Source organism: Octodon degus, unplaced genomic scaffold (assembly GCF_000260255.1).
Source record: "Octodon degus isolate 3935 unplaced genomic scaffold, OctDeg1.0 scaffold00130, whole genome shotgun sequence".
NCBI classification, from domain to species: Eukaryota; Metazoa; Chordata; class Mammalia; order Rodentia; family Octodontidae; genus Octodon; species Octodon degus.
This window is the reverse complement of record NW_004524706.1, coordinates 7,022,818-7,046,839: the sequence shown is the minus strand read 5'-3', so window position 1 is coordinate 7,046,839 and position 24,022 is coordinate 7,022,818. Positions and strand designations below refer to the sequence as shown.

Genomic DNA, 24,022 nt, shown 5'->3' with positions numbered 1-24,022 from the left:
CATTTCATTTAACATTATGGTCTTTTTTTTTGTATTTTTTTTTTAGGAAAGGGTCTACAGAGTATTCAGGGTCTCACTACTTGATCAGACTCATAGTGATTTGCCTGTTTATTTATAGTCTCCCAAGAGCTGGGATTACAGGTGAGCGTCACCATGCCCAGTCTCAAGTGACTCAGCACCCCCCGGGGGGTGGGGCCAGCAAGGCAGGCCTGGGGATCAAACCCCTGACCCCTGCGCCTGCTTACAGGCACTTTATTCTGCTGAGCTATTTGGCCAGCCTCAACATTATGGTCTTGAGGTACATCATTATGGCTTCAAATTTCTCAGATTTATCCTTCTTTATGGTATAGTAGTACTCCAGTGTGTATCAATATCATATTTTCTTTCTTCAAACAAGACTTAGCTATTATGAGTTGTGCTGCTATCAACATGTACACATATATTATTGTAATATGATGACTTGAACTCTTTCTGGCAGATACGTAAAAGAGAAATAGCTGGGTCGAATGGAATTTCTATTTTTAGTTTTCTGAAGAATCTCCACAGTAGTTGTACTAGTTTATATATCTCCAGCAATGTAGAAGGGTTCCTTTTCCCTCTCAGCTTTGCCAGCATTGTTGTTTGACTGATTTGGTACAAGGTCTTACCATGCAGCTCAGACTCAGTGATCTCCTGTTTTCAGCCTCCCCAGCACTGGGATTACAGGTGTGCACTACCACGCCTGGTTTTGGGGCTGCCACAGCAGTTCTGGGTCCGGCATAGCATGTGGTACCGGGGATCGAACCTGGGTTCTTGTGCTTGCCAGGTAGGTACTTAGACTGCCGAGCTACCTCCCCAGCATGTCATTTGATTTTTTGATGACAGCCATTCTTTCTGGAAGAAGATGGTCTTTCTTTCTTTTTTTTTTTGTATTTTAGGGAAGGTATACAGGGTGTTAGGGTGTTTAGGGTCTCACTACTAGAGTGGACTCTTAGTGATCCTTAGTGATACAGTCTCCCAAGAGCTGGGATTATAGGCGATGCCACCACACCCAGTCTCTTTTCCAAAGGGACATTTTGGGTCTTATTTTTATTTTTATTTTTTTGGGTCTTATTTTTACTATTTTCTTTTTTGGTCTCGGGAATCGAACTGTGGGCCTCACGCTTGCTAGGCAGGTGCTGCACCACTGAGTTACATCCCCAGCCAAGAAGATGGTATTTCAATGTTGTTTTAATTTACATTTCTCTAATGGCAAAAAGTTAGGTATTTCTGATTCTTTATGTTTTTCACTACATCAGGTTGAATGAAGCATAAGGAATCTTGTTAAGTGTCAACTATGTCAACTGAGTAAATGGCTCTAAAGTGTTAAGTAACACTCTACAAAGCAATCTATCAGAATCTGGCTTTCTTCAATTACATATGCACTGTCAAGATTCTTTCTCAGTTTTCCTTTCCTTGTGCTAACACTAAAATGAAACTCTGCTAACTACTAAATGAGATGCTAACTACTAGAGGAGTCTAGAGGGAAGGGGGGGTGAAGAAATCTGGCAAAGACTACCCAGTCAATTCCTGACTTGTGAATATCCAAGTGGCGAAGTTTCATAGGTGTGCTGTATAAGACTCACTTTGTCAGATTACAAATGAATCTGAGTGTTCTCCCAGAATGGTACTTATTCCTAAGTCAGGCACTTACTCTTCAGAACACAAAAGGACATATCTCAAGTATTACAAAGCGGATAGCACTTTGAATCCTTATGAAAAATAAAGATTTTGCCAGGCATGGTGGCATATGCCTGTAATCCTAGCAACTCAGGAGACTGAGCCAGGAGGATTTCTGGAAGTCTGAGGCCAAACTGGGCTACACAGTGAGTTCAAAGGTAGCCTGAAGACCTTGTCTAGGGGTAGGGAGGGGGGAGAGGGGGAAAGAGGGGAAGAGAGGGGGAAAGAAGGAGAGAGACAGACAGACAGAAAGACAGAGAGACAGAGACAGAAAGATGAGAGGACAGAGACAGACAGAGACAGACAGAGACAGAGACAGAGACAGAGACAGAGAGACGGGGGAGAAGGGAGGGAGACGGAGGGACAGAGGTCCTTATCATCAGAAATAAAGATCATTCATCCAATCTGTGAAATGCTGCACCTGGAGATGTAGCTTAGTGGCAGAGTGGTTGCCTAGCATGCATAGGGACCTCAGTTCGATTCTCAGCACAGGAAACCAACCAAACAAACAAACAACACTGTCGAATATTCACAAGTCTCTAAATATGATATCTATCCTAAGAGGCAAAACTCACACAAAAATGGATCAAGATGAGACAACAGACAAATACATATATTTGGAAAAAACCAAAATTAAGCAAATTGAAATAAGGGCCAAAAGAACTACACATATTAAGTGATTTAAGTTGCCCGTCACATGTGGAATGGTTGAAAAAGATGTGGTACTTTTATACAATGGAGTACTACTCAGCTGTAAAGAATGCTAAACTTGAAGCCTTCATATTTAAGTGGATGCCCCTTGAAGATATACTAGTGAAATAAACCAGACCCACATCTGTAAAGATCATATTGTCTCCCTAATATAAAGACTTACAATTCCGTATATGATTAAGTTTCAAAATTTCTTTGTAAAAATATGTAAATGCTTATTTCTACTTTTATATAATTATTTTTCCTTCATATTCTGTAAGGACTTAAAGTTCAACATATCAATATCTGATGGAAAATACCTGTTCTAGGATATGCCAAAATGTTTGATATTTCGATTGATAGGGTAAACCGAACTGCATGTATTGCAGGTTAATAATTAGCTTCTCTTCTGGAGGGTTAACAACCTAAGTTAGCAGATCAAAATTGGAGAAAAGGAAGGGCTGCATGGTTAGCCAACATTTTGGTCCTAACCTTTCAAGGTCAGTGAAGACTCGGGACATAGGAGAACCTGTACTGTAACAACATGTAACTCAGTTGTGCTCCAAATTTTCTGATTAAGAAGATTATGGAGCCACAGAGAAATGTGTTCGATGATCTAAAGTGAGCCTGGGGAGAGTCACATGGAGAGAAAAAACATTTTCTCAAGCTTTCACAGAGAGCAAATTGGTCAAGCAATGGCCGTTACTCATCCTCATGTCAGACACTGACAAAAGGATGTACAAGAGGTGGTACAGGGCTACAGGATAAATCCTGCGAGTACTTGGCTGACCTTATCAGATACAAAAGTTACATTTCTGGGTATACAGGTCTTGCTATATCTTGGTCTTAACCATCCAGCAGAAAAGTATAAAAACAAGGTATATAAAGTAAATCCATATTAATACGATGAGCTGTAAAAGGCTCAAGTCAATAACTTCTGAGGATAACCAACTAATATTACAGACTGTTAGACAGTGTTAGATTGTTTAGTTGAATTCAAACACTTATAGTATTTAGATGCCAATAGAATAGTCACCTCTGACAGGACAAAAAATAAATAAATAAAAATTTTAAAAAAAAAGATACAAGGAAAAGATCATTTTGTATTTATACATACAAAATGGGATAAATTTACAGCTACTTTCGCTTAACTCAATGAGAAGAGAGAGGCGTACTAACAGTGTTTGGACAGAATATCCTGTCTGCTTCTTGTACTATGGATAACCACTAAGAAGATAACAATGTACAGTGTACTGACTATCAAAACTGTCCTATTAATCAGCTGTGAAACTGTCTCATTCATATTTATTTCTCAATAAAAAAAAGTGATTTAAGTAATCAAGAGAAATAGTGATCTGGGGTAAAAAAAAAAAGATTGTAAAGAGATGGGACTGAGGTATATATCTTCAGATATGAATAGAAATCACACAGATAAAATATAGGAAGAGTGGGGGGTAAGCAAGCAGGGTGGATGGTCTATATAGGAAACAAGATTGGAAAGATAGCAGGGATCAAATACATAGCCCAAGGCTGGAGAAGGAAAAGACTAGGAGGACAGAAATAAACCAGTTCTTAATTCATCAGATCAAATGGTTCTTGTGTTATCACTGTGAAAGATATGTAATCTCAGGAAGAGTGAATACAGGATATCTACCTTGGAGACCTAAGTTTTAAAGGACTACCGAATAATTTATGTCTACTTTTTCCGTGGGAACTATGTGCGTACACGTTGGCTGTCCAATCACACCAGCTCTCTACCTTCCTAACAGAGGGTTCTTTGTTGCAGGCAGCCAGGCTCAAAACAGACAGTCTGATAAAATCATACTGAGATCAGTATTCTAGAGGTTGCAGGGGCTGATGCCATGCCACAACACACCCTACAGGAAGTAGTCTGAGATACACCGCTGATTGATTTCCACAGCAGGAACCTTGTGACAAGCTGGGGTGGGGACTGGTTAAGCATGGAGAGAATTCTTTAGCTACTGACTCAAATTAGTTCACCAAGATCCTGCCGTTATCCACTAAATTTGTATGTCATCCTCAAAAGCAATTATTCTTAACTAATTTTGAAAAAAAGGAAGAAAAACCACAGAAGTTTCACTACGTAGCATTCTAAAACTATTTCAACAGTTAACTGTTCTTTGCTATGGAAACTGAAGGAAGGCAAAAACCAATGCCCTATCTTTCTGCAAGTGGGCTAAAAACTTTTCATTATAAGGGGCCATTTTATACACTACAGGATGTTTAGCAGCACTCACTAAAACCTAGTAGTAAGCAGCTTCTTCACTTGTGATAATAACCATAAACCAATCACAATTTGAATGTTTACTTCCTATGTGACTTGACCAAATTGTTTTTACATTTTCAAACATCAGTTTTCTGATCTGCAAATCGAGTTTTTAAATGTCAAATTCAGAGGGGTTGGGGCTGCTGAGATGGCTCAGTGGTCTAAAGCACCTACTTAGAACAAGCTTAGCAAAGCGCAGGGACCGCGGTTTGATCCCCCAGCACCACATGCCAACCAGCCCCGTCCCCTGGTGGGCTGAGCTGGCCACACACACACACACACACACACACACACACACACACACACACACACAAAATAAATAAACTTAAAAAAAAATTCAGAGGGGTCATTAGAGATCATGAAGATCTAGTTTTTTCCTGCTGTACTTAGCAGTACTCTACTATTTCTGCCATTATTTGTACTCCCCATTATTAACCAGAGACACCTAAAAATCCCAGCACCCACACAAGCACTGGCACAGAACTTGGACTCAGTTCAGATGGGCTGAAAGGGCTATGGAGCCCTTTTCTTCTAATCTGCACAAAAGAATTCACAAAGCATGGGCATGTAGCACTTGCTCTCATTCCTTGGACCTTCAAACTTTTGAAGAAATAGACCAGAATATATTTGAAATACTACTAGTGGTAGGAAAATCACTTGTGAGGGCCTTGGAATAAATGTGCCCTATTAATCTTGCACAGTCAATACCAGAAACTTCTATCTAAAGAAATGACATTGTAACAAAGTCTTAAGGAAGGTAGGGAGAAAGTACATTCTCCTCATAGCTACAATTTTCCATCTAGGACAGTTGAAACTTGGGAAGAATCCAACTGGCAGGAGAAAGCTGTTTGGGACAGTGATGCTTTGGTGCAGTGACCTGACTCGACTGCCTGTGGGACTCATCTTTTCCCTGGTAGAGTAGCCAACTGTAACAATCTAGGCCCTATCTGAGCTACTCATCACACTTCCTAGACGTTCAAGGATTATAGCTCATGCACTAGTTAGCTACTCTGAAAGTGCCCCACATAATCCTGGCTTGGTAGCATATATCTATAAATTCTAGTTACACAGAAGGCTGAGGTAGGAGGATCACAAGGTCAAGGCCAGGGCAAATCAGCAAGACCTTGTCTCAAAACAGAAATTAAAGGGCATGAGGTTGTAGGTAAGTGGTAGATTGCCTGCCTAGTATATTCAAGGCCCTAGGTATAATCTCTGTTACTGAAAGAAAAATAAACAATTTTTAAAAATCCCAGGATGCTTTTTTCTTTGTGTGATGAGGCTTCACCATGTTGTCCAAAATAGTCTCAAACTTGTTGGCTCAAGTGATCCTCCTGCCTCAGCCTCCCAAGTAGGTGGGACTATATAGCTTCAGCTTCAGAGTATTTTTCCATAATTTGAGGGCCAGGTTGAGACCATTTATCATACACTTGAAGACACAACAAGCAACACTTGTTTCATAAAGCTGTGCTGATCTCAATCATATTCACTAATAAAATGTTCAGTAAATAAATACAAATACTACATACAGTCCATTCTAGTTTTCCTGGAAACAGATTTTTCTTCTTTCTTATACAAAATCAAATGATGAATTTTAGTTTTAAATACTAGGTATTGATACTGTATGTGAGGAATTTCAACACACCCGAGTTAAACTTCTTAGTCCTTTTCTTTGGTTGAAGATATGTGTGCTTGTTGCTTTAAATTCTCTTTTTGCTATCAAAATTTCCAGACAGATTTTTGTGAAATCTATCAGTGCTTTCTTCAGGACTTTCCATTTTGTTTTACTACCTTCATTGATGCATGAGACCTTTTTAAGGTGATGTAATGGCTGCAAGCCTGGGATTTTGCTTGTGATGCTTATATTTAAAATATGAAGTGGCAACGCTTTATAGGAGAGTTGGAAAAGGTTCACTATGAAACAAACTTAAAGGCCTTAAAGGTTCCTTCGCTTTCTTCCCACCCAGTTGGTATAGCGGGGGTGGAGAGGATTATTACACAGCATTGGAATTCTTTGTGGGGGGTGCTCACATTAGGGTTATAAATATCAGCAGCCACACTCTAGATTGGCTGCAGAGAACAACTGACATACTGTAGTCTCTACTTAAAGGCACAGAACAAAGAAGCTCCTTGAAGTATTTCCACAGAGGAAGTTACTCTTCTCTTTAGAAATGTCTCATCAGCCAAACACCTGCATCAACAACTGTAGGCAAATTTTGCTTGTTAGAGAAAGTGATTAGGAGATTTAAAACTAGACACAGATTAACACCATTTTAATAAAGAGCCCCATGGGACCGGCCAGATAGCTCAGCGGATTAAAGCACCTACTTAGGCAGGCACAGGGACCGGGGTTCAATCCCTGGCGTACTGTGCTGCCCCGCTCCTGGGGTGCGCTGAGATGGTAACTGAGACTGGGTGTGATAGCGCATCTGTAATCCTAGTGCTCAGGAGGCTGAAAACAGGAGGATCACTATGAGTCTGACCTGTGTAGTGAGACCCAGTAGATCCTGTACTTAATACATTAAAAAAAAAAAAAAAAGAGTTCCAGGGCTGGCCTAAAGGAAGGCTAATTTAGAGATAATTGTTGCTTCTGCATAGTCATAATCAGATTATCAGGAGGTAGTCTGTTATATAAATATTCAGCTTAAACCCCTGGTACTCAGTTGAATCACACTGACACTTCGGTGGTAATGTTTCTTGGGCAGTGGCTCTCAGGAGGGTGATTCTGCCTTTTGGGGACATTTGGCAATGTCTGGAGACATTTTTGAAGTAGTTACAGGTCAGAGATGATGGTAAACATTCTACTTACAACACAAAAGACTACAACAAAAAATAGCGCAGCCTGGGCCAGCAAGATAGCTCAGCAGATTAAGTGCCTGCTTAGGCAAGCACAGGGACCGAGGTTTCAATCCCTGGCACATGCCGTGCAGGACCCGCCCTGGGCATACTGAAGTGTGGCACCCACCTGTAATCCTAGTCCAGTGCTGGGGAGCCTGAAAACAGGAGGATCACTATGAGTCAGAGCTGCATAGTGAGACCCTGTACCAAATACATAAATATATATAACCCGGCCCAAATATCAATAATACTAAAATTGAGAAATTTAGTTCTAGGATATTTTCTTTACTTCTCTGGATCCTACTATTGGCAGTGCTTTACTTAAGAAAGAAATAACACAAGACAGGACAAGGGTCAGAATAAGGCAGGGGGCTGGGATCAATTATGCCTACTTATCTGGGCTGCTGTAAAACTGGGGATGCTAAACACTCCAAGGACAGGTTCATCAAGTTTGACTTCCCTTCTCTCTCAGGGCAGGTTGATAACTGACCTAATTTGCTTTGTCTTCTGTTGAGTATACTCTTACTCTCATCTCAGGGAATAGTAGTAACTGGAAAACTGTAGATGGGCTGATATTGCTTTTGTAATCGTTTGAAAAGAAGTAACAAACATTTATGTGCGAAGTGGCAGTCTTTGAGCTCCATGCTGGGCCCTGTCTTCTAAAGGTTCTCACATGTACTGATGGGGTAGCCTAAGCTTGCCTACCATGAGACAAAAACTGAATAAAAGTGTTTAAATAAAGGACTTCCTTGTTCTGTTTGTATAGAGAATATGTAGTTCTCCTAGACAGAACTGCAAATGTACTGAGTACTTGACCCTGAGCTCTATTTTGAGTGAGAACTGTTGTAGGGAAGTAAGCCTGTTACCAGCTAGGTGTCAAAGATAAGAAAGGAAAAGTTGAGTTTGGATGCTTCAGACATACCATTACATTTAGTGAATGACTGTAAAAAATGTACAGAACCTAAAGTAACTATGCTTTCTTGTAATTGAGAGGTAGATTGTGTAGTATAAAGCCTGGCTTGGATCATAATCATAAATAAGAGTGAAAGAAGGTACATCCAGGTTTCTTGATGTTGTTTGTTAGCATGATGTCAAAACTACAACATGCCTTCTGCCTGAAAGATCAGCATGGTTCTTTTTTTTTAATAATTAATTAATTAATTAATTGTGTGTGTGTGTGGCCAGCTCAGCCCACCAGGGGGCGGGGCTGGCTGGCAAGTGGTGCTGGGGGATCAAACCACGGTCCCTGTGCTTTGCTTAGCTTAGCTTGTTCTAAGTAGGTGCTTTAGACCACTGAGCCATCTCACCAGCCCAGCATGGTTCTTATGGCAGAGCAAGAATACAGGGAGGGACAGAGTTAAGACTCAAGTGTTAATTCTTGACAAGTAACATTCCCACAGGGAATTTCAAAATGAGGAAAGCCTCTTGTTAGCATTGGACTTAATTTGTTTTACTTATTGGACTTAAATTGTTTTGCTTTTTCTTTTCTTCCCAGGAAGGTCACACTGGGGGAATTCTTTGTTTCAAGTTTCAGTGCTAAAAGAAAAAAAAAAAAAATTCTTCCTAAAAAAAACCTTCCTTCTGTATCTCCTAGGTCTCCTTTAAGGGACATATAATTCCTTTTCCTCAATATTCAGAAAATCTCTTGTTCAGGAAAATGGAATTTCCTGAAGAGGTTAGGCCTTTCCTCCCAGATTTCTGAAAATATCCTCAATACTCCCATTACGGTTTTTGGAAATGATTCTTCCTCTCTGCTTCCACAAGAGAGCTGAACCCAGTAAAGGTCCTAACTCAGGAAGTCTGGGGTCTTTGCCTGCACATAGTAAAAAGAACTCTCTTCATTCCTACCTGATAAGTCCTCACTGGCTGACCAGATTCCATATTCAGAGGTAACTGAGGGAAGGAAAATCTTTCCTAGGAATAATGATTTTTACTTGCTCCTTGCTCTTTTAAGGAGTAACTAATTTTTCCTGCAGACTAACTGCTGTGGCATGGATTTGTTAGACTACTGCACAGTCCCAGAAAGCCTGGAGGCTCACCAAGTGACCAGACTTGACTGATCTGTCTACTACAACTACTCTCAGTTACAGATTCATATCCTTTTCTTATGCGAATGATATACTGACAATCTGAGTTCATTCATGAAAGGGGTTAAAAACTTAAAACTAATGCTGTTTTAAATATTTATCTTCATTTGTCTTTTTTTTTAATTTATAAAAGTAATTTGAATCTGAAGGCAGGGTCATAATTTATGAGTCTGCTCTACTGATGGACTACAGCACATTAATCCAGCAATGCAAAACTCATCACGAAAATTATTCAGATCTTAAAATGGATCCAAAAAAACCTTCCCTCTAAGCAGCCTATCAGAGGCCGTGGAACCGACAAGAGGAGTTTTTCCTCTCTCATTGTTTTCGTTTCCCATGAGCTCAGCATGAGCTTGGCCAGGAGTGTGCTCCTCCCCCTTACCCAAAGACCTTTGCTGGGAGGCTGCAAAACTTCCTAAAGCTTCTGACTTCCTTACAAGGTAGGCTGATGGGACAGCTTCTTTCTGATGTGCATACCCACATCATTTTGCAGTAACTACAAATTGACTTAACAGTGGAATATAACAGGGTACTCCATGTCTTCCTACCTTCCTGCTCTGGATTCAGGCTTGCCTTGCCAACAACAGTCTGCTACAGATAAACACACTCTGCCAGTACTTACCTGATGGCCTCCTCCCAGCCTTCATATTCATAATATCTGTGCTTAGGGGCTTATTCTTAGAAACCAATGGAGTAAACTGACTATAATAAAGAACTAAGTTACTTAGAAAAAATAGGGTATACAGATGAATGTCCATTTTGTATCTGTGTATTCAAAGTGGTTAGGATAGATATATAGTTGCATTCTCTTAATGATTTGTTCTAATGGTGTTTGTAAATAGGATCTCAAGTCCGCATTTTGTACAGCAATTAACCACTAAGAAGAAAATATGCAGTGTGTTATTTGTTGAAACTGTACTTCCGATTTGATTTGAAACTGTCTCATTACTGTTTATCAATAAAATTTTGGAAAAAAAATAAAGAACTAAGTTGCTAGTGAACTCAGCACTACAAGGCAACATGTGCTGGGACACAAAAAGTACAAATGATGCCCAGTAATTTCTTGAAATCATCCACCAACATCACAATTCAGAATATTTCTAGAAACTAAGGAAAAGACGACTTGTTATCAAATCCAAGCATTGTGTATGCCTACCAGTGGGCTCTTCCTTCCTTATATTCTAGCTAATTGTTAAGGTGATTTAAAGGCTTCTTCAAGTTTACTTTCTAGGTCATTGAAGATTACAAGGGAGAGGCAACAGTTAACTGTTCTATATCCACGTGGTATTGAGTCTAGCCCCCTCATATTTAGAATCCACACGTTTAGATCTTTATGTAAAATGGCACAGAATTTACATCTTCCCATACACTTTAAATCATATCCAAATTATATGATATTGAATAATGTAAATGTCATGTGAACAGCTATTATACTATATTGTTTTAAAATTTCTATTATTTTTCATTGTTTTTCTCCTTTAAATATTTTCAGTCTGTGGCTGAACCTGAAGACACATAGGCAACTCTCATACTTGGTATCACGCTGTCTGTGGGGAAAAACTCACGAACGACTTCCCTCCTACACAGCTATACATCCATCCAGCAGCACACAATACAGGCCTTCAGCACTCCAATACAGCATTCAAACTGCACAGAGCAGTATAAAACATTTGAAACACAGCAGTCCCAAATGTCTCCAATGTCTTTGAGAATATCACCATAGTAGATAATAGTAACATCTTTTCAGGTATTAACCTACACTCAGAAAACAAAAAACAATGATATGTACAATATAGTATTAAGAAAAGTAGGCAAATAAAATTTAAAATAATTCCTACATAAACTAGGGTCTGGCTAGATAAGACTATTTTGGAGCCTACAAGGATAAACTTCAATGTTCTAAGACATTCACTTAGTTTTTTTTTTTTTTTTTGGAACTGGGGGTTGAACTCAGGCCCTTGCACTTGCCAGGCAAGACATTCATTTAGTTGTCACTTAAAAATTTCAGTAATACAGATCGAGGACAGTTGGATAACAGATACATATTTACAGAGTAGAGTCTCTGCTGTCAAGGAGCTGACTACAGAAAAGAAAAACGTATAAGCTGACTCTGGGAGGACCATCCAGCTATTAGAATAAGGAGGGCAGGGCCGGCCTGATAGCTCAGCAGACTAAAGTGCCTGCTTTGGCAGAGCACAGAGGCTGGGGTTCATCCTGGCAGCGAGCTGTGCGGGCCCCAACCCTGGGGTGCACTGAGACAGTGATTGAGACGGTGATTAAGACTGGGCGTGGTGGTGTGCACTGTAATCCCAGCTGTTGGGAAGCTGAAAACAGGAGAATCACTACAAGTCTGCTCTGTGTAGTGAGACCCTGTAAACCCTGTCCTAAATACAGAAGAAAAAAAAAAAAAGAATAAGGAGGGCAATGGTGTTTCAAAGAGGAACACACACTTGCTCATCGGCTTGAGTTTTCTCCATCTACCCTTGCTTTATTTTGAAGCCTGAAGAAACCCAAATATAGCTGTGCATGGTGGTATACACCTATAATCCAGGTACTCTGGGAGGCTGGAGAAGGACTACAAAATAAGCCTTGTCTTAGCAATTTAGCAAGACCTTGTCTCCAATTTCTGTTGCTGTGAACTATACTATCTTCAGATATGGTTGGGGGCCTTCAGTATCTGTTAAACTAGAAAAGGCCATCAGACATCTTTCTGCAATTGGTTTTTTTTGAGGAACTGGGGATTGAACTCAGGCCCTTGCGTTTGCCAGGGAAGCGCTTACTCCACTGAGCTATCTCCCCATCCCTCTTTCTGCAATTAGATTATGTCTACATGTTCTGTTGTAACTTTTCTAGAGACCATGTGGCTGTGACCTAGTGTCAACACTTTTTCCATCCATGGTTTTTTTCTGTCTGTCCATCCCTCCCTCCACCCACCCATCATTCATTTATCTGTTGATCTATTGGTACTGGGTATTGAACCAGGGACTTCTGCACTGAGCTACAACCCTAGACCTTTTAAAATTTTTTAAATTTTGAGATAGGGTTTTACTAAGTCACTAACTTGCCCAAGCTGGGATTGAACTCACAATCCTTCTGCCTCAGTCCAGAGTGCTACGATGACAGGTATGTACTACATGTCTCACTTCCATACACGCTTCTGATATAAAGAATTTGTATAGGCAGCCGCTTTGAGAGAACAAATTTTACTCTGATAGGAGCGTTAATTCTGTAAAGTGGGAACTATTAAACACCAGTGATTGAAACAAAAATACTCCAAGTATCGTTTCCCAATCTATTCCACGTACTCTGAAGGGCACAGTGGCAGAGGGAGGCAATTTTATGTATTTAAAGGAAGCTTTTGAGAAAAGGACTTACGAAGTAAAAGCCAAGACCCAAAAGAAAAGTATCCAACAAATTAATGCTTTGGGTTCCAGTGGTCTAACCAGCCTCTGTTGGTTCAATTCAGACTCACAAAACAGTAGCCCTGGAAATTCTGATGCAGGTGAAGAACTAAAATATTTTAGCAATTAAGACAATGCTTCTCAAACTGTCATATGCAAAGAACTTATACTTTTGAAGCATGTGAGATGTATTTTCTCTTGCTTTTTTTTTTTTTTTTTTTTGAGACAGGGTTTCATTACATAGTTCAGGCTGGCCTTGAACTCACTATGTAGCCCAGGCTGGATTCAAATCCACAATTCTCCTGCCTCAGACTCTTGAGTGCTAGAATTACAGGTGTGTGACACCACACTTGGCTGCTTGCAGAAAGCGTGACATTTATTTGAAGCATGTTTCATTTAATAATTCATGATAAATTTATTTTTTATTTTTGTTGATACAGGGTCTCGCTACACAGCTCAGCGTGCCCAGGTCGCCAGGGGCAGTACAGCATGCCATACCAGAGATTTAGGTCCCTGTGCTTGCCAGGCAGGCACTTAGATCACTGAGTTATCTCACCAGCCCAAGAATTTTGTTTCATTTCATTTTACATTGATAACTTCTCCCTGAAATGTGTAAATTTAACACTGTACAAGATGAGCCCATGTCCATCCTTATGGCTTCTCATAACTCATTCTAATCAGGCCAACTAATTTGTAATCTCAAGAAATCATAAAAGGAGATTCTTTGTGTAAGAGATAAAGCTTAGGTATTTCTTTTGTATGTTTAATTTAGAAATAAAACAAAAAAACAGCTCAATTCAGTCTGCTCAGAAGTCCAAGAAACTGTTTAGTTTTCGAGTAGTGTGCTTTGGTGGTTTAGGAGATTAAGGAACTGAGGAACAGAAGTAAAAATGTATGCTCAACGGTAATGGCAGAGAAATACACATGAGCTAGAAAGACTTAAACAGGGTGAGACTTACTTTAAAATCTGCTAATTGTTGGTTGATGACATCCACTTCGGTCCCCACTACCCACTGCAGTGCTTCTCCTTCCTCTGCTGCAGTGGTTGCATCATTCAGTGCTTTCAATTTCCTATAGAAGTCTTCTATGCGGCCCAAAGTCAGCTCTAGCTGTTCCTGGCGAGCTTTTCCTCTCTCCGTCAGTTTGCTGCACTGTTTGCTCAGAGCTTCTAGCTCCCTCTTCAGACCCAGCAAGTCCAGAGTCCCCTCTTCTTCTAGCATTTGTTGGCACTCTGCTTCAGAGGCCTCTATATCAAACCTGAGGGCTTGAATTTTATTAAGGAATAGCCACACATCCTCAATTTGGGACTGGAGGCTATCTGTGTCTCTGCCAATAGCACCCATGCTGTCCAGTTCATCGTCCAGGTCTGCCAATTGAGAAAACATCTCCCGGACTCGGCAGTGAAACTGACCAATTCCCTCTAACTTGTTTTCCATTGTCATGCAACTATTGTTCACTCTTTGCTTCACTTCTAGGAATTCTTGCTGGGCAACCTCAGCTTGATGTAGAAGTTGGGAAGCATCAGATCCATCTGGGGCATCTTCTACCAGTCCCTGAGTGAAGTTCCTCAGATAGTCTACTTGAGGCTCTAGGGCCTGTAGTACTTCCTGTTGAGCCCTCAGCTTCTCCAGATTCTTGTTGCTACAGGCTTGAGAGCCCAGGGCATCAAAGATTTCAAGTTGATGTTTGGCTCCTTCCACCTTCTTTTCAATATTCTTAAAGCTTTCTTGGAACTCTTTGAGCCTCTGACTCATTTCTTCCAGCAACCCTGTTTTGGCCTGTAACTCTAGTGTAATTGTATCCATGTTCTGGTTGATCCTAGCCTTCTCATCCCGAATATCATCCTCATCTATTTCTGAAGAATTGATCAGAATGTCTACAGCACTATTCAGCATTTCTAGCAAGGAGCGGCGCTTCTCCACCTCACTTAGCATAGCCTTTGACCTCAGGAGACCAGACTCGAGTTGCACTGGGTCCAGAGTAACTTGCACCTCTGATAGTTTGGCCTCACAATCTTCTATCCATGGTACAAGGTCTTCCATGTGCCACTGATACTTCTGAGCTTTCTGCATGCAGTCTTTGAGTCTGGATTGTCTATCAGCAGTTTTTTTACTAAGTTCTTCCCAGTGGCTTTTGAGTTCAATCATCTGGTTTTGTAAAATCCTTTTTTCTTCTCCAGGAGGTACAGAGAGCAGCAGAGACTCCCCCTCAGCCACAATCACCTCATAAGAACCACTGTGTTGATTAAGGCTCTTTTGAAACTCTTCATTCTCCTGTAACTGAGACTGTATATGCTCCAATTTTGCAGAAATTGGGCAGTTTTTTGCTTGCTGGCTTTGTTTGTCATCCAACCAAGTCCTCAGCTCATCAAACATTTGCTGAAACTGCTGGGTGCTGGCAAGGGCTGCTTGGAGTCTGTTCATGCGATCAGCTAAAATGAAAACAATGAAATTGAAATTAATCAAGCCTTACCATGGCATTATAAATGTCTGTGTAGACTATATGAGAATCTACCATAAAGAGGCATATACCTAAGACTCCTTTATACACTGTATCTTATTTAATCCCCCATCATCCTTTCAAGGTGACACCTGTACTTCTAAGGCAGAGTAAACTAATATAACTGAAATAAAGTTTTTAGGAGAATGTGCGTAATTCCACCTACTAGTCCATCTATAGACATGAGCCTACCTGATGAATGACTCTGTATCTATCAACTCTAGGACTGTGCTATGTGAAGCACTACGTATTTGTGCTCAGTGTATGATGGCCACAGCAGCTCTGTCACTGGAAGAAGGGTTTGGGTAACACAATTCTTTTATTGTTTTGTTTTATTTTGGGGGGACAGAGCCTTGCTATGTAGTATAGGTTGGTCTTGAGCTTGCTGAGCCTCCTTCCTCAGCCTCCCAAGGACTGGGATTACAGGTGTTTACAGGTGTGCACCACCACTCATGGCCTTGGTAAAACAATTCTGAGTTCAAAAGCTTCTTAAGGGTCATCCTAAATTCCTGGGACTATTATTACGTCACCCTGTTTCTCGTTACTGATAATGACAGAAGCGTGTGCTTCATTCCAACTCACCTGCAAGATCTTCTAAGCCCTGGAGTGGCAGGGTGACCGTCTCTAAACGCTTCTTGAGCTCGTCCTTGAGGTACTGCTCACCGATAAGCACCGAGAGTTCATTGCACAGTGTCTGGGCCTCCTTAATCTCACCGTCAAGTTGCTCTAAGTTAGATCGAATCTCACTGGTCTCCTCCAATTGCTGCTTTACAGCCTCAGGCTGAGTGCTAATGGCTGACTGACCACTTAGTCGCTGCCCAACTGCTTTCACCTTCTCGGATAAGTGCTGGAGCAATTCTTGGTACTGGGTACTTTTGACAATAGCTTGATCAATTTGGCTGGAACGGGAATTCAGTTTATCAGTTAGCTCGACCCACTTCTGATTGATGCTCTGGAGTTCCTTCTGTACTTGGCTGGTGGATGGAGAGACATCTCCTGGGCCTGTGAGGATGCCCTGCGCTGCCTTGTTCAGCTGCTCATGCTGTTGCCTGCGTGCTTCAAATTCCTTCAGCATAAACTGTAACAGAAATGACACCAACATGTTTACAAAGAAAACAACGTATCTAAAATCAGTGTGAAAAACAAAAACTGATTTTGGATTATGCCAACCCCTTTTGAAAATAAACCAGAAAGGGGCCAGGGAGATGGCTCAATAGAATAAGCGCTTGCCTGGCAAGCACAAGGGCCTGAGTTCAATCCCCGGTTCTGAAAAAACAAAAAACAAACAAACACATAAAAAAAGAAAATAAACCAGAAAAATCCAAGGACCAGACTACTAGTCTGACACTGTATTATCTTTTTTCTTTCCTTGACACAGGGTCTTGCTATATCATTCAGGCTGGCCTTGAACTTGTGATCCTCCTGCCACAGCCTCCTAAATGCTGGGATTACAGGTGCACACCACTACATCTTGCTGAAGCACTGTTATTTTTCACAACTATTCACTAAAAATTTATTTTGAAAAGATTGTTGACTGTATTTTTTTTTATTAGTCCTATTTTGTTTTAACATCAGCTACTAAGGTCAGTGTGGGCTGGGAAACGAGAATGGCGTTCATCAGCTCTGCTACGCAACACCAGGCCTCTGAATTCAGTCTGGAACACTCGGTCCCTCAGCCAGCTATCTTACTGGCTGGGTTTGTCACTTCAGCTCTCAATGCCTCTGTTTCTTAGTTTCTTTATTGGAATTTGGATAGTACATATGATCTATATGCTATGGTATAACACTATTAGATAAAGAGCTATTTAAAAACAAGGACCGGGGCCGGGGAGATGGTTCAGTGGAATAAGCGCTTCCCTGGCAAGCGCAAGGATCTGAGTTCAATCCCCGGCTCTGCCAAAAAAAAAAAAAAAAAGAAAAAAAAAAGAATGTAAAAACAAGGACCATGCTTTTATATTTATTTACTATTCTCTGCTTTTCTCATCAAAAAATGACTGCTATATCACAGACTGATGTCACAGCATTTTCATCTGAACCCTGCTGTACCATGCACTAGCCATATAAACTGGGACAAGTTTTAAAAAGTTGTTCACACAGCACTCAGCAGGCTGTGAGTTCCAGTCTGGTCCTTGGAGTTTTCTGGCTTATTTTCTTTTTTTAAACATTTATTTATTTATTTATTTGTGTGTGTGTGTGTGTGTGTGTGTGGCCAGCTCAGCCCACCAGGGGGCAGGGCTGGCTGGCATGTGGTGCTGGGGGATTGAACCGTGGTCCTTGTGCTTTGCCAAGCTTGTTCCAAGTAGGTGCTTCAGACCACTGAGCCATCTTGCCAGCCCCCGAGATAGTTCCTCATTTGTAAGATGAAAATAGTAAAGTACTTGGCTGTCATACAGATTAAATGAGATAGCTGAGGGTGTAGCTCAGTGGTTGAGCACCTCCCTGGCATAAATGAGGCACTGGGTTTGATCCCAGTAACACAAAGAGACAGAATGAGAAAAAAGACTAAATGAGATTATTTATGGAAAGTCTTCAACATTTACACTATAAAAATAAGATATGGCTGCATGGTAATGCATGTCTGTAATCCCAGCATGTGGGAGGCTGAGGCAGGAGGACTGCTATGAGTGTGAGACCAACCTGGGTTGCATAGTAAACTCAAGACCAACTGAACCAGAAAGTGAGACTCTGTCTCAACAAATAAAAACACTATGACCTCACCTGGACCTGCTGCTTTTGTGCATTCAACATGTTGGGGTCAATGGACAAAGGCCCCAGCACCCCCATCATCAGCTCCTTCTCCAGCAGCCAGGGCCGGAGTTGGGACTCTGCTGCCCGGAAGCCAGCCAGGTGGCTTGCAGATTCCTCCAGCTGCTTCTGCCGAGCCATAGTCACCTCGGTCGCCCTTTCCCATCTTGAGTCTGTAAGAAGGAAATGAGAATGTAGTTCTGTTACTCTCCTCAGCAACTGCTTGTCCCTATGTATAGGAAACGACCTCAGAAATATTATGTAACATTTCGTTAAAATTAAAACTATCTTTTTGAAAATTTTAACTAATCATTCTCTATCTTTATTGGAGGGTGGTAACATGAAACTGCCATGATAAAATTACACAAAACAAAATGAACATATGCACTCACACAAGTATGTTGAATACAAGTAAAATGTGCTACGTATATTATCAAAATAGTCTGTTTAAAATTTACTATTTTTCATGCTAATACATTTTTTCATGCTCATAAATATTTGCCTACATTACTTATACATAATTTTCCTAACCTCTCCATTAAATCTTTAGATTACCTTACAGTGTTTTTTCTACTTATTGGTAAGGGCAGACTCTCAGTTTGGCTTGCTTACAGAAGCAGACTTCTGATTCCAAGTTTTTACAAGTTTTCCCTATTCAGGATCCCTCTACAGCCCTATATGGATCTCTTCCTTGGTTACAAAATCAACTGAACATAATTCCTGTATTAATACATGCTCAAATTCCATTTGGTTTGGAGAGAAGCAATTTAGTGAATGTGAAACATTTCTGTGACAACTTACTGAGCTCTTCTTGCATTTTCTTCCAATTTTCTGCTTCTTGTGAGTTGGGATATGTCATTAGTAATCCAGCTAAGGCTTCCTTTACTTTTTGGATTTTTGGAGAATTCTGTTCCAATTCAGCCAAGAAGGCCTATGAGAAAGAATACAAGGCATGCCATGAGATTCAGGGAAGGAAATAAAAGTGTGTGTGTGATGACTGGAAGATTGACTGACCTGCCAATAACAGGCTCTCCTCTAATTCTATCCATGACTTATTTTGTGATTTTAAGGTACTTAACATTTTTGCTTCAGTATTGACAATAAAAATCTAAGCTGGGTGTGGTAGTGCACCCTGTAATCCTAGCACTTGGGAGGGTGAGGCAAGAGGGTTGCCATGAGTTTGAGGCCAGCCTTGGCTACACAGTGAATTCAAGGCTAGCCTGAACTATACAGTGAGACCCCATCTCAAAAACAAATAACAACAACAACAAAAAACCCAAAAAACAAACAAATGAAAAAAGATAACAAAACAAAACAAAAACACCACTTTGACTGTCTTAGGTCCCTTCAAGAATACAAAAGATGGGGCCAGGGAGATGGCTAAATCAAATAGGCGCTTCCCTGGCAAGCGCAAGGGCCTGAGTTCAATCCCTGGTTCCACAAACAAACAAACAAAAAAAACAACAAACAGGGGCTGGGGAAATAGCTCAGTGGAATAAGTGCTTCCCAGGCAAGCACAGGGCCTGAGTTCAATCCCCGGTTCTGCCAAAAACTAAAAAAAGAAAAAAGAATACAAAAGATGCTTTGATGAGATTGACTTGGCTCTCAATGTAACACCACATGGAAAAATGAAATTCTATTCACAAAGGCCTGGGGGGAGAAGGTCCAAATTTTAGGTTGTTTCTGAATCTGACTTACAATAATTTCTAATCTCATAGGTAAGAAAATTCTATAGGAAATAAAGGCATTTGAAACATTTGGAAGCCAAATAAAGCTTATCAGGCCTAGATTGTCAGTCACATCTCACTCTCAGATGCCTTGCTTAGGGCAGGAGCACTGTAAAAGTCATTCCTCTTAATGCTGAGATACAGCCAACATAAATATAGTACCTTGTTAGATTCAGCTTGGGCTTTCACTGTTTCTGTCTTGGTTGGAGACAAAGCATCATCCATGGCTTTCAGGACTTCCTCTTTTGATTCCAGCCACTGCAGCACTGCATGTGCTTCCTTCTGAGCTTCCTCCATTCTGCTGAGGATAGCCTGAAGGCTTTCTTGGCGATCCTGAAGAATGCCTCCCAGTTTCTCGTATTTCACATTTACATCTGACATGTCACACTGGATCTCCGTCAGATCTGGTATTATAGATGCATAAATTAGATTAGGAAAAGCTCTCCCCTTGGGTTCTCACTCTGGAATTACTTGTCAGGATTAAGCATCTGTCCTACTCCTTTAGTGAACTAGTGATTATCTTCCTCCTAAACCACATATACACGTCTCTACACAAAGCAAAAGAACTTTCAATCTGCTTTCTGGTCTGGACATCGAAACAACAAAAGTGAGGGGAGCACAGTAAGAAATCAACTGCAGCATATTATCAGCATTAATAGACTTGTAGCAGGGTTTCCTGCTCTATTCCTCCCAACTACGGAGAAGTTACTCAAGGACTTCTCTAGAAGGCTTCCCTAGATTACTTCAAGAATAGCTTCTTTATAATTTAAAGTTATTCTCCCCCCACCCTAAGGTCTTTCCATATTGGCCTTATCTGGTGAGGTAGTATTTATTTTTCCTCGGTACCTTCAGTTCTGGAACTGCTAACCTATGTAGCTCATAGCCAGCAGACAAAGGGGCATCACCATTGCTCCTCCCCACATTTTTGCCCTCAAGCCTCTCCTGGCAGCAGCAGTTCTTCCATACATATTAAAAAACAGATGCAAATGAGAACACTGTCCCAACACACCCAACAAAGAGGCACTGCTGAAATGACATTCTCACCTTTGCAGGTGTGGTATCCGTTTACACTGCCTACAGAGCTTCCTACAGGGGGCAGTATGGAACCTGAGCAGAAGGACAGGGAGACAAACAGGGCAAGACCAACGTGTTAGGAATACATACAGGCACTGCATTTGTTCTTAAGACACTTTCTTTAAGCTTGAGTATTAGAAGTTAACACAGCACAGGACAACATACAGAAAGAGACAAATCAATTTAGCTGTCAAGCAACAAAACATCACTTGAGGTGAAGTATTCTCAGCAGTAATGATTCTTAATGTTTTCTAAAGGAAATTAAATTCACAACTCTCCAATTTGAATTCTCTGGACCATTCCCTAATTTTATGAAGCACTGTTAAAATTCTTGAGTCTTTTTTTGGAGGTGATTTATAATAAAGCCAAAAAGATTGACCTTTAATTCATTATAATAAAAATAAACTACAAACACAATTAAAAACATAGAAAGCAGTATTAAGTATGAACCCTTCTCATACTGCTTCTAAAGGAAGATTCTCTATTTCTCCTTTCCTGATCTGTTCTAGTCTTATCCCACCAGAAAAGAAACTTTGAATGGTAATAAATCTGGCTCAAAAACATTTTCGTAAGCTTTGCTTTGGGTCTTTGGTTCTAATTACCATAATTTTACCTATATTTTCCTCAAATTAATCTCTTCTATTTTAGAAGCGCTCCCAATTTTAATAAAAATAAGGTCACAAAACTATAAAGATTGGGCTGGCGAGATGGCTCAGTGGTCTAAAGCACCTACTTGGAACAAGCTTGGGAAAGCACAGGGACTGCGTGCGGTTCGATCCCCTAGCACCACATGCCAGCCAGCCCCGCCCCCTGGTGGGCTGAGCTGGCCATACACACACTAAATAAATAAATAAATGTTAAAAAAAAAAAAAAAAAAAGAAATCTTAAAAAAAAAAAAAAAACATACCGATGAATGTCCATTTTGTATCTGTGTATTCAAAGAGGTTGGGATTGATATATAGTTGCATTCTCTTAATGAATAGAATGATTTGTTCTAATGGTGTTTGTGAATAGGATCACAAGTCCGCATCTTGTACAGCAATTAACCACTAAGAAGAATATATGCAGTGTATTATTTGTTGAAACTGTCCTTCCGATTTGATTTGAAACTGTCTCATTGCTATCTCTTTGTCAATAAAACTTTGAAAAAAAAAAAAAAAAAACAAAAACTATAAAGATTATGCAGAAAATGCATAATTATAAAGAAATGTGGGAAATATTCATGATATAGTATTATATTAAAACAGTGTATACAGCTCAATGGGAAAATGCTTGCCTAGCATGCACACAGCCCTGGGCTTGATCCCTAATATTGAAGAAAAAGAAAAAAGAAAAAAAGAATAATATTCCTATGTGCAATTGACTACACTACACAAAAATCATGTATGAGATTAAATTAAAAACTACTTGTTAGGGTGGTGATTATCATTGAAATGTTAATGTTATTGTATTTTCATTTTAAAGTAGATCAAAAAGAAAAATACTGGGGATTGAACTCAGGACCTTGAGCTTGCAAGGCAGGAGTTTATGCCCTGAGCTATCTCCCCAGCTAAAGAAAAATTATTTTCCATTTTAATGTGGTGAAAACTAAAAAAACAGCCAAAACACAAAAATGGACTAGTAAATAAAAGCAAGTCCTATCCAGGGCTGTTATTAACTCAGTATATAACTTTAGTCTACGTTCAGCCTTTGGTTTAACTCTCTAGGGTAAGAAGACATTACTGTCTCTTCTGTAACTCTCACAGGATTACTGAAAGAGGTCAAGAAATAATATACATGGGCTAGCCAAATAGCTCAGTGGATTAAAGCCCAAGCAGGTGCAGGGGTCTGGGGTTCAATCCCAGAGGTTCAATCCCCATGTCTGCCATGTCGGCCCTGCCCCAAGGGCATGCTGGGACAGCAATTGAGACTGGGCATGGTGATGCTCACCTATAATCCCAGCTCTTGGGAGGCTAAACAGGCCGATCACTATGAGTCCAATCTAGTAGTGAGACCCTGAATACCCTGTAAACCCTTCCCTAAAAAATTCAAAAAAAGAAAGAAAGAAATAATATACATGAAAAGTACTTCATGAAACAACAACAAAAAAACATGTACAAGTATAATGAACTGCAATATTCAGTTTTTCAGTACTGGCAGAGAACAATGAAAGAGCTCAGGATAGTGATTTTCTAAATAATTTTCAAAAGTAGTGCTTTAGAGATTCTGTAAATGTTTGGTTTAGAGTTAATATTTGGGTAAATTTTAGCTATTAAGAAATGGCAATAAAACATCCATGTTCAAATGTGTTGAATGGCCCATTCTAGTTTACTATCTTCAACCAGTCCATGCAGCTTTTTATGGGGAATAAGCAGCTCCTAAAATCTCCACATGCATTTAAACTTCTTTTTTCATGCTGGTAATTGAAAGGTTAGAGCTGTTTACCAGAATGACATAATATTCAAACCCATATATGGACATTCCTGCATACTATCATTGAAAGATAAATATTTACAGTACATTAAAAAAAAAGGCTGGGCAAACTCTCTTTGAGGCAGAATTGTACAATAATAAAAATTTTTTTTTAAATTCTTAATACTTTAGATCATGAATGATAACTTACAAATATTCTTAGTGGTTTGATTTAACTTGGAAACAAGAATTACTACAACACTGTTAAGTTTCTAGTTCAGTTTAATCAAACAGTATCATAAGATTATAATAAACTTTTAAAAACATTTGTCATTATCCCATGATGAATGTAATCATTATGTACTGCAATATATAATAAAAATAAAATCATAAACACAAAAACAGTTATCATTTGCAACTACTTATCTACATGAACCATATTTTCAGGATATAATATCAAAAAACAACAAAAATAAGTCAGATTGATCTAACTATGAAACTGGATGTGGTAGTGCATGTTTACAATCCCAGCACTTGGGAAGCTGAGGCAGGAGGATCACTGTGAGTTTGAGGCCAGCCTGGGCTACA

The 24,022-nt window shown here is 40.0% G+C and overlaps 1 protein-coding gene across 7 annotated transcripts in view; it reads right to left on the bottom strand.

Moving 5' to 3' along the window:
* Macf1 (microtubule-actin crosslinking factor 1) overlaps positions 1-24,022 on the bottom strand; it is a 276,478-nt gene that overhangs the window by 85,403 nt on the left and 167,053 nt on the right. For all 7 annotated transcript variants that reach the window (XM_023701121.1, XM_023701119.1, XM_023701117.1 and 4 more), the window contains 6 exons: positions 21,014-21,076; positions 20,132-20,373; positions 19,044-19,173; positions 18,216-18,415; positions 16,080-16,575; positions 13,958-15,429 (listed from right to left, as the gene is read on the bottom strand). In XM_023701121.1, coding sequence (XP_023556889.1) covers positions 13,958-15,429; positions 16,080-16,575; positions 18,216-18,415; positions 19,044-19,173; positions 20,132-20,373; positions 21,014-21,076 — 2,603 coding nt within the window. The remainder of the gene's footprint in view (positions 1-13,957; positions 15,430-16,079; positions 16,576-18,215; positions 18,416-19,043; positions 19,174-20,131; positions 20,374-21,013; positions 21,077-24,022) is intronic.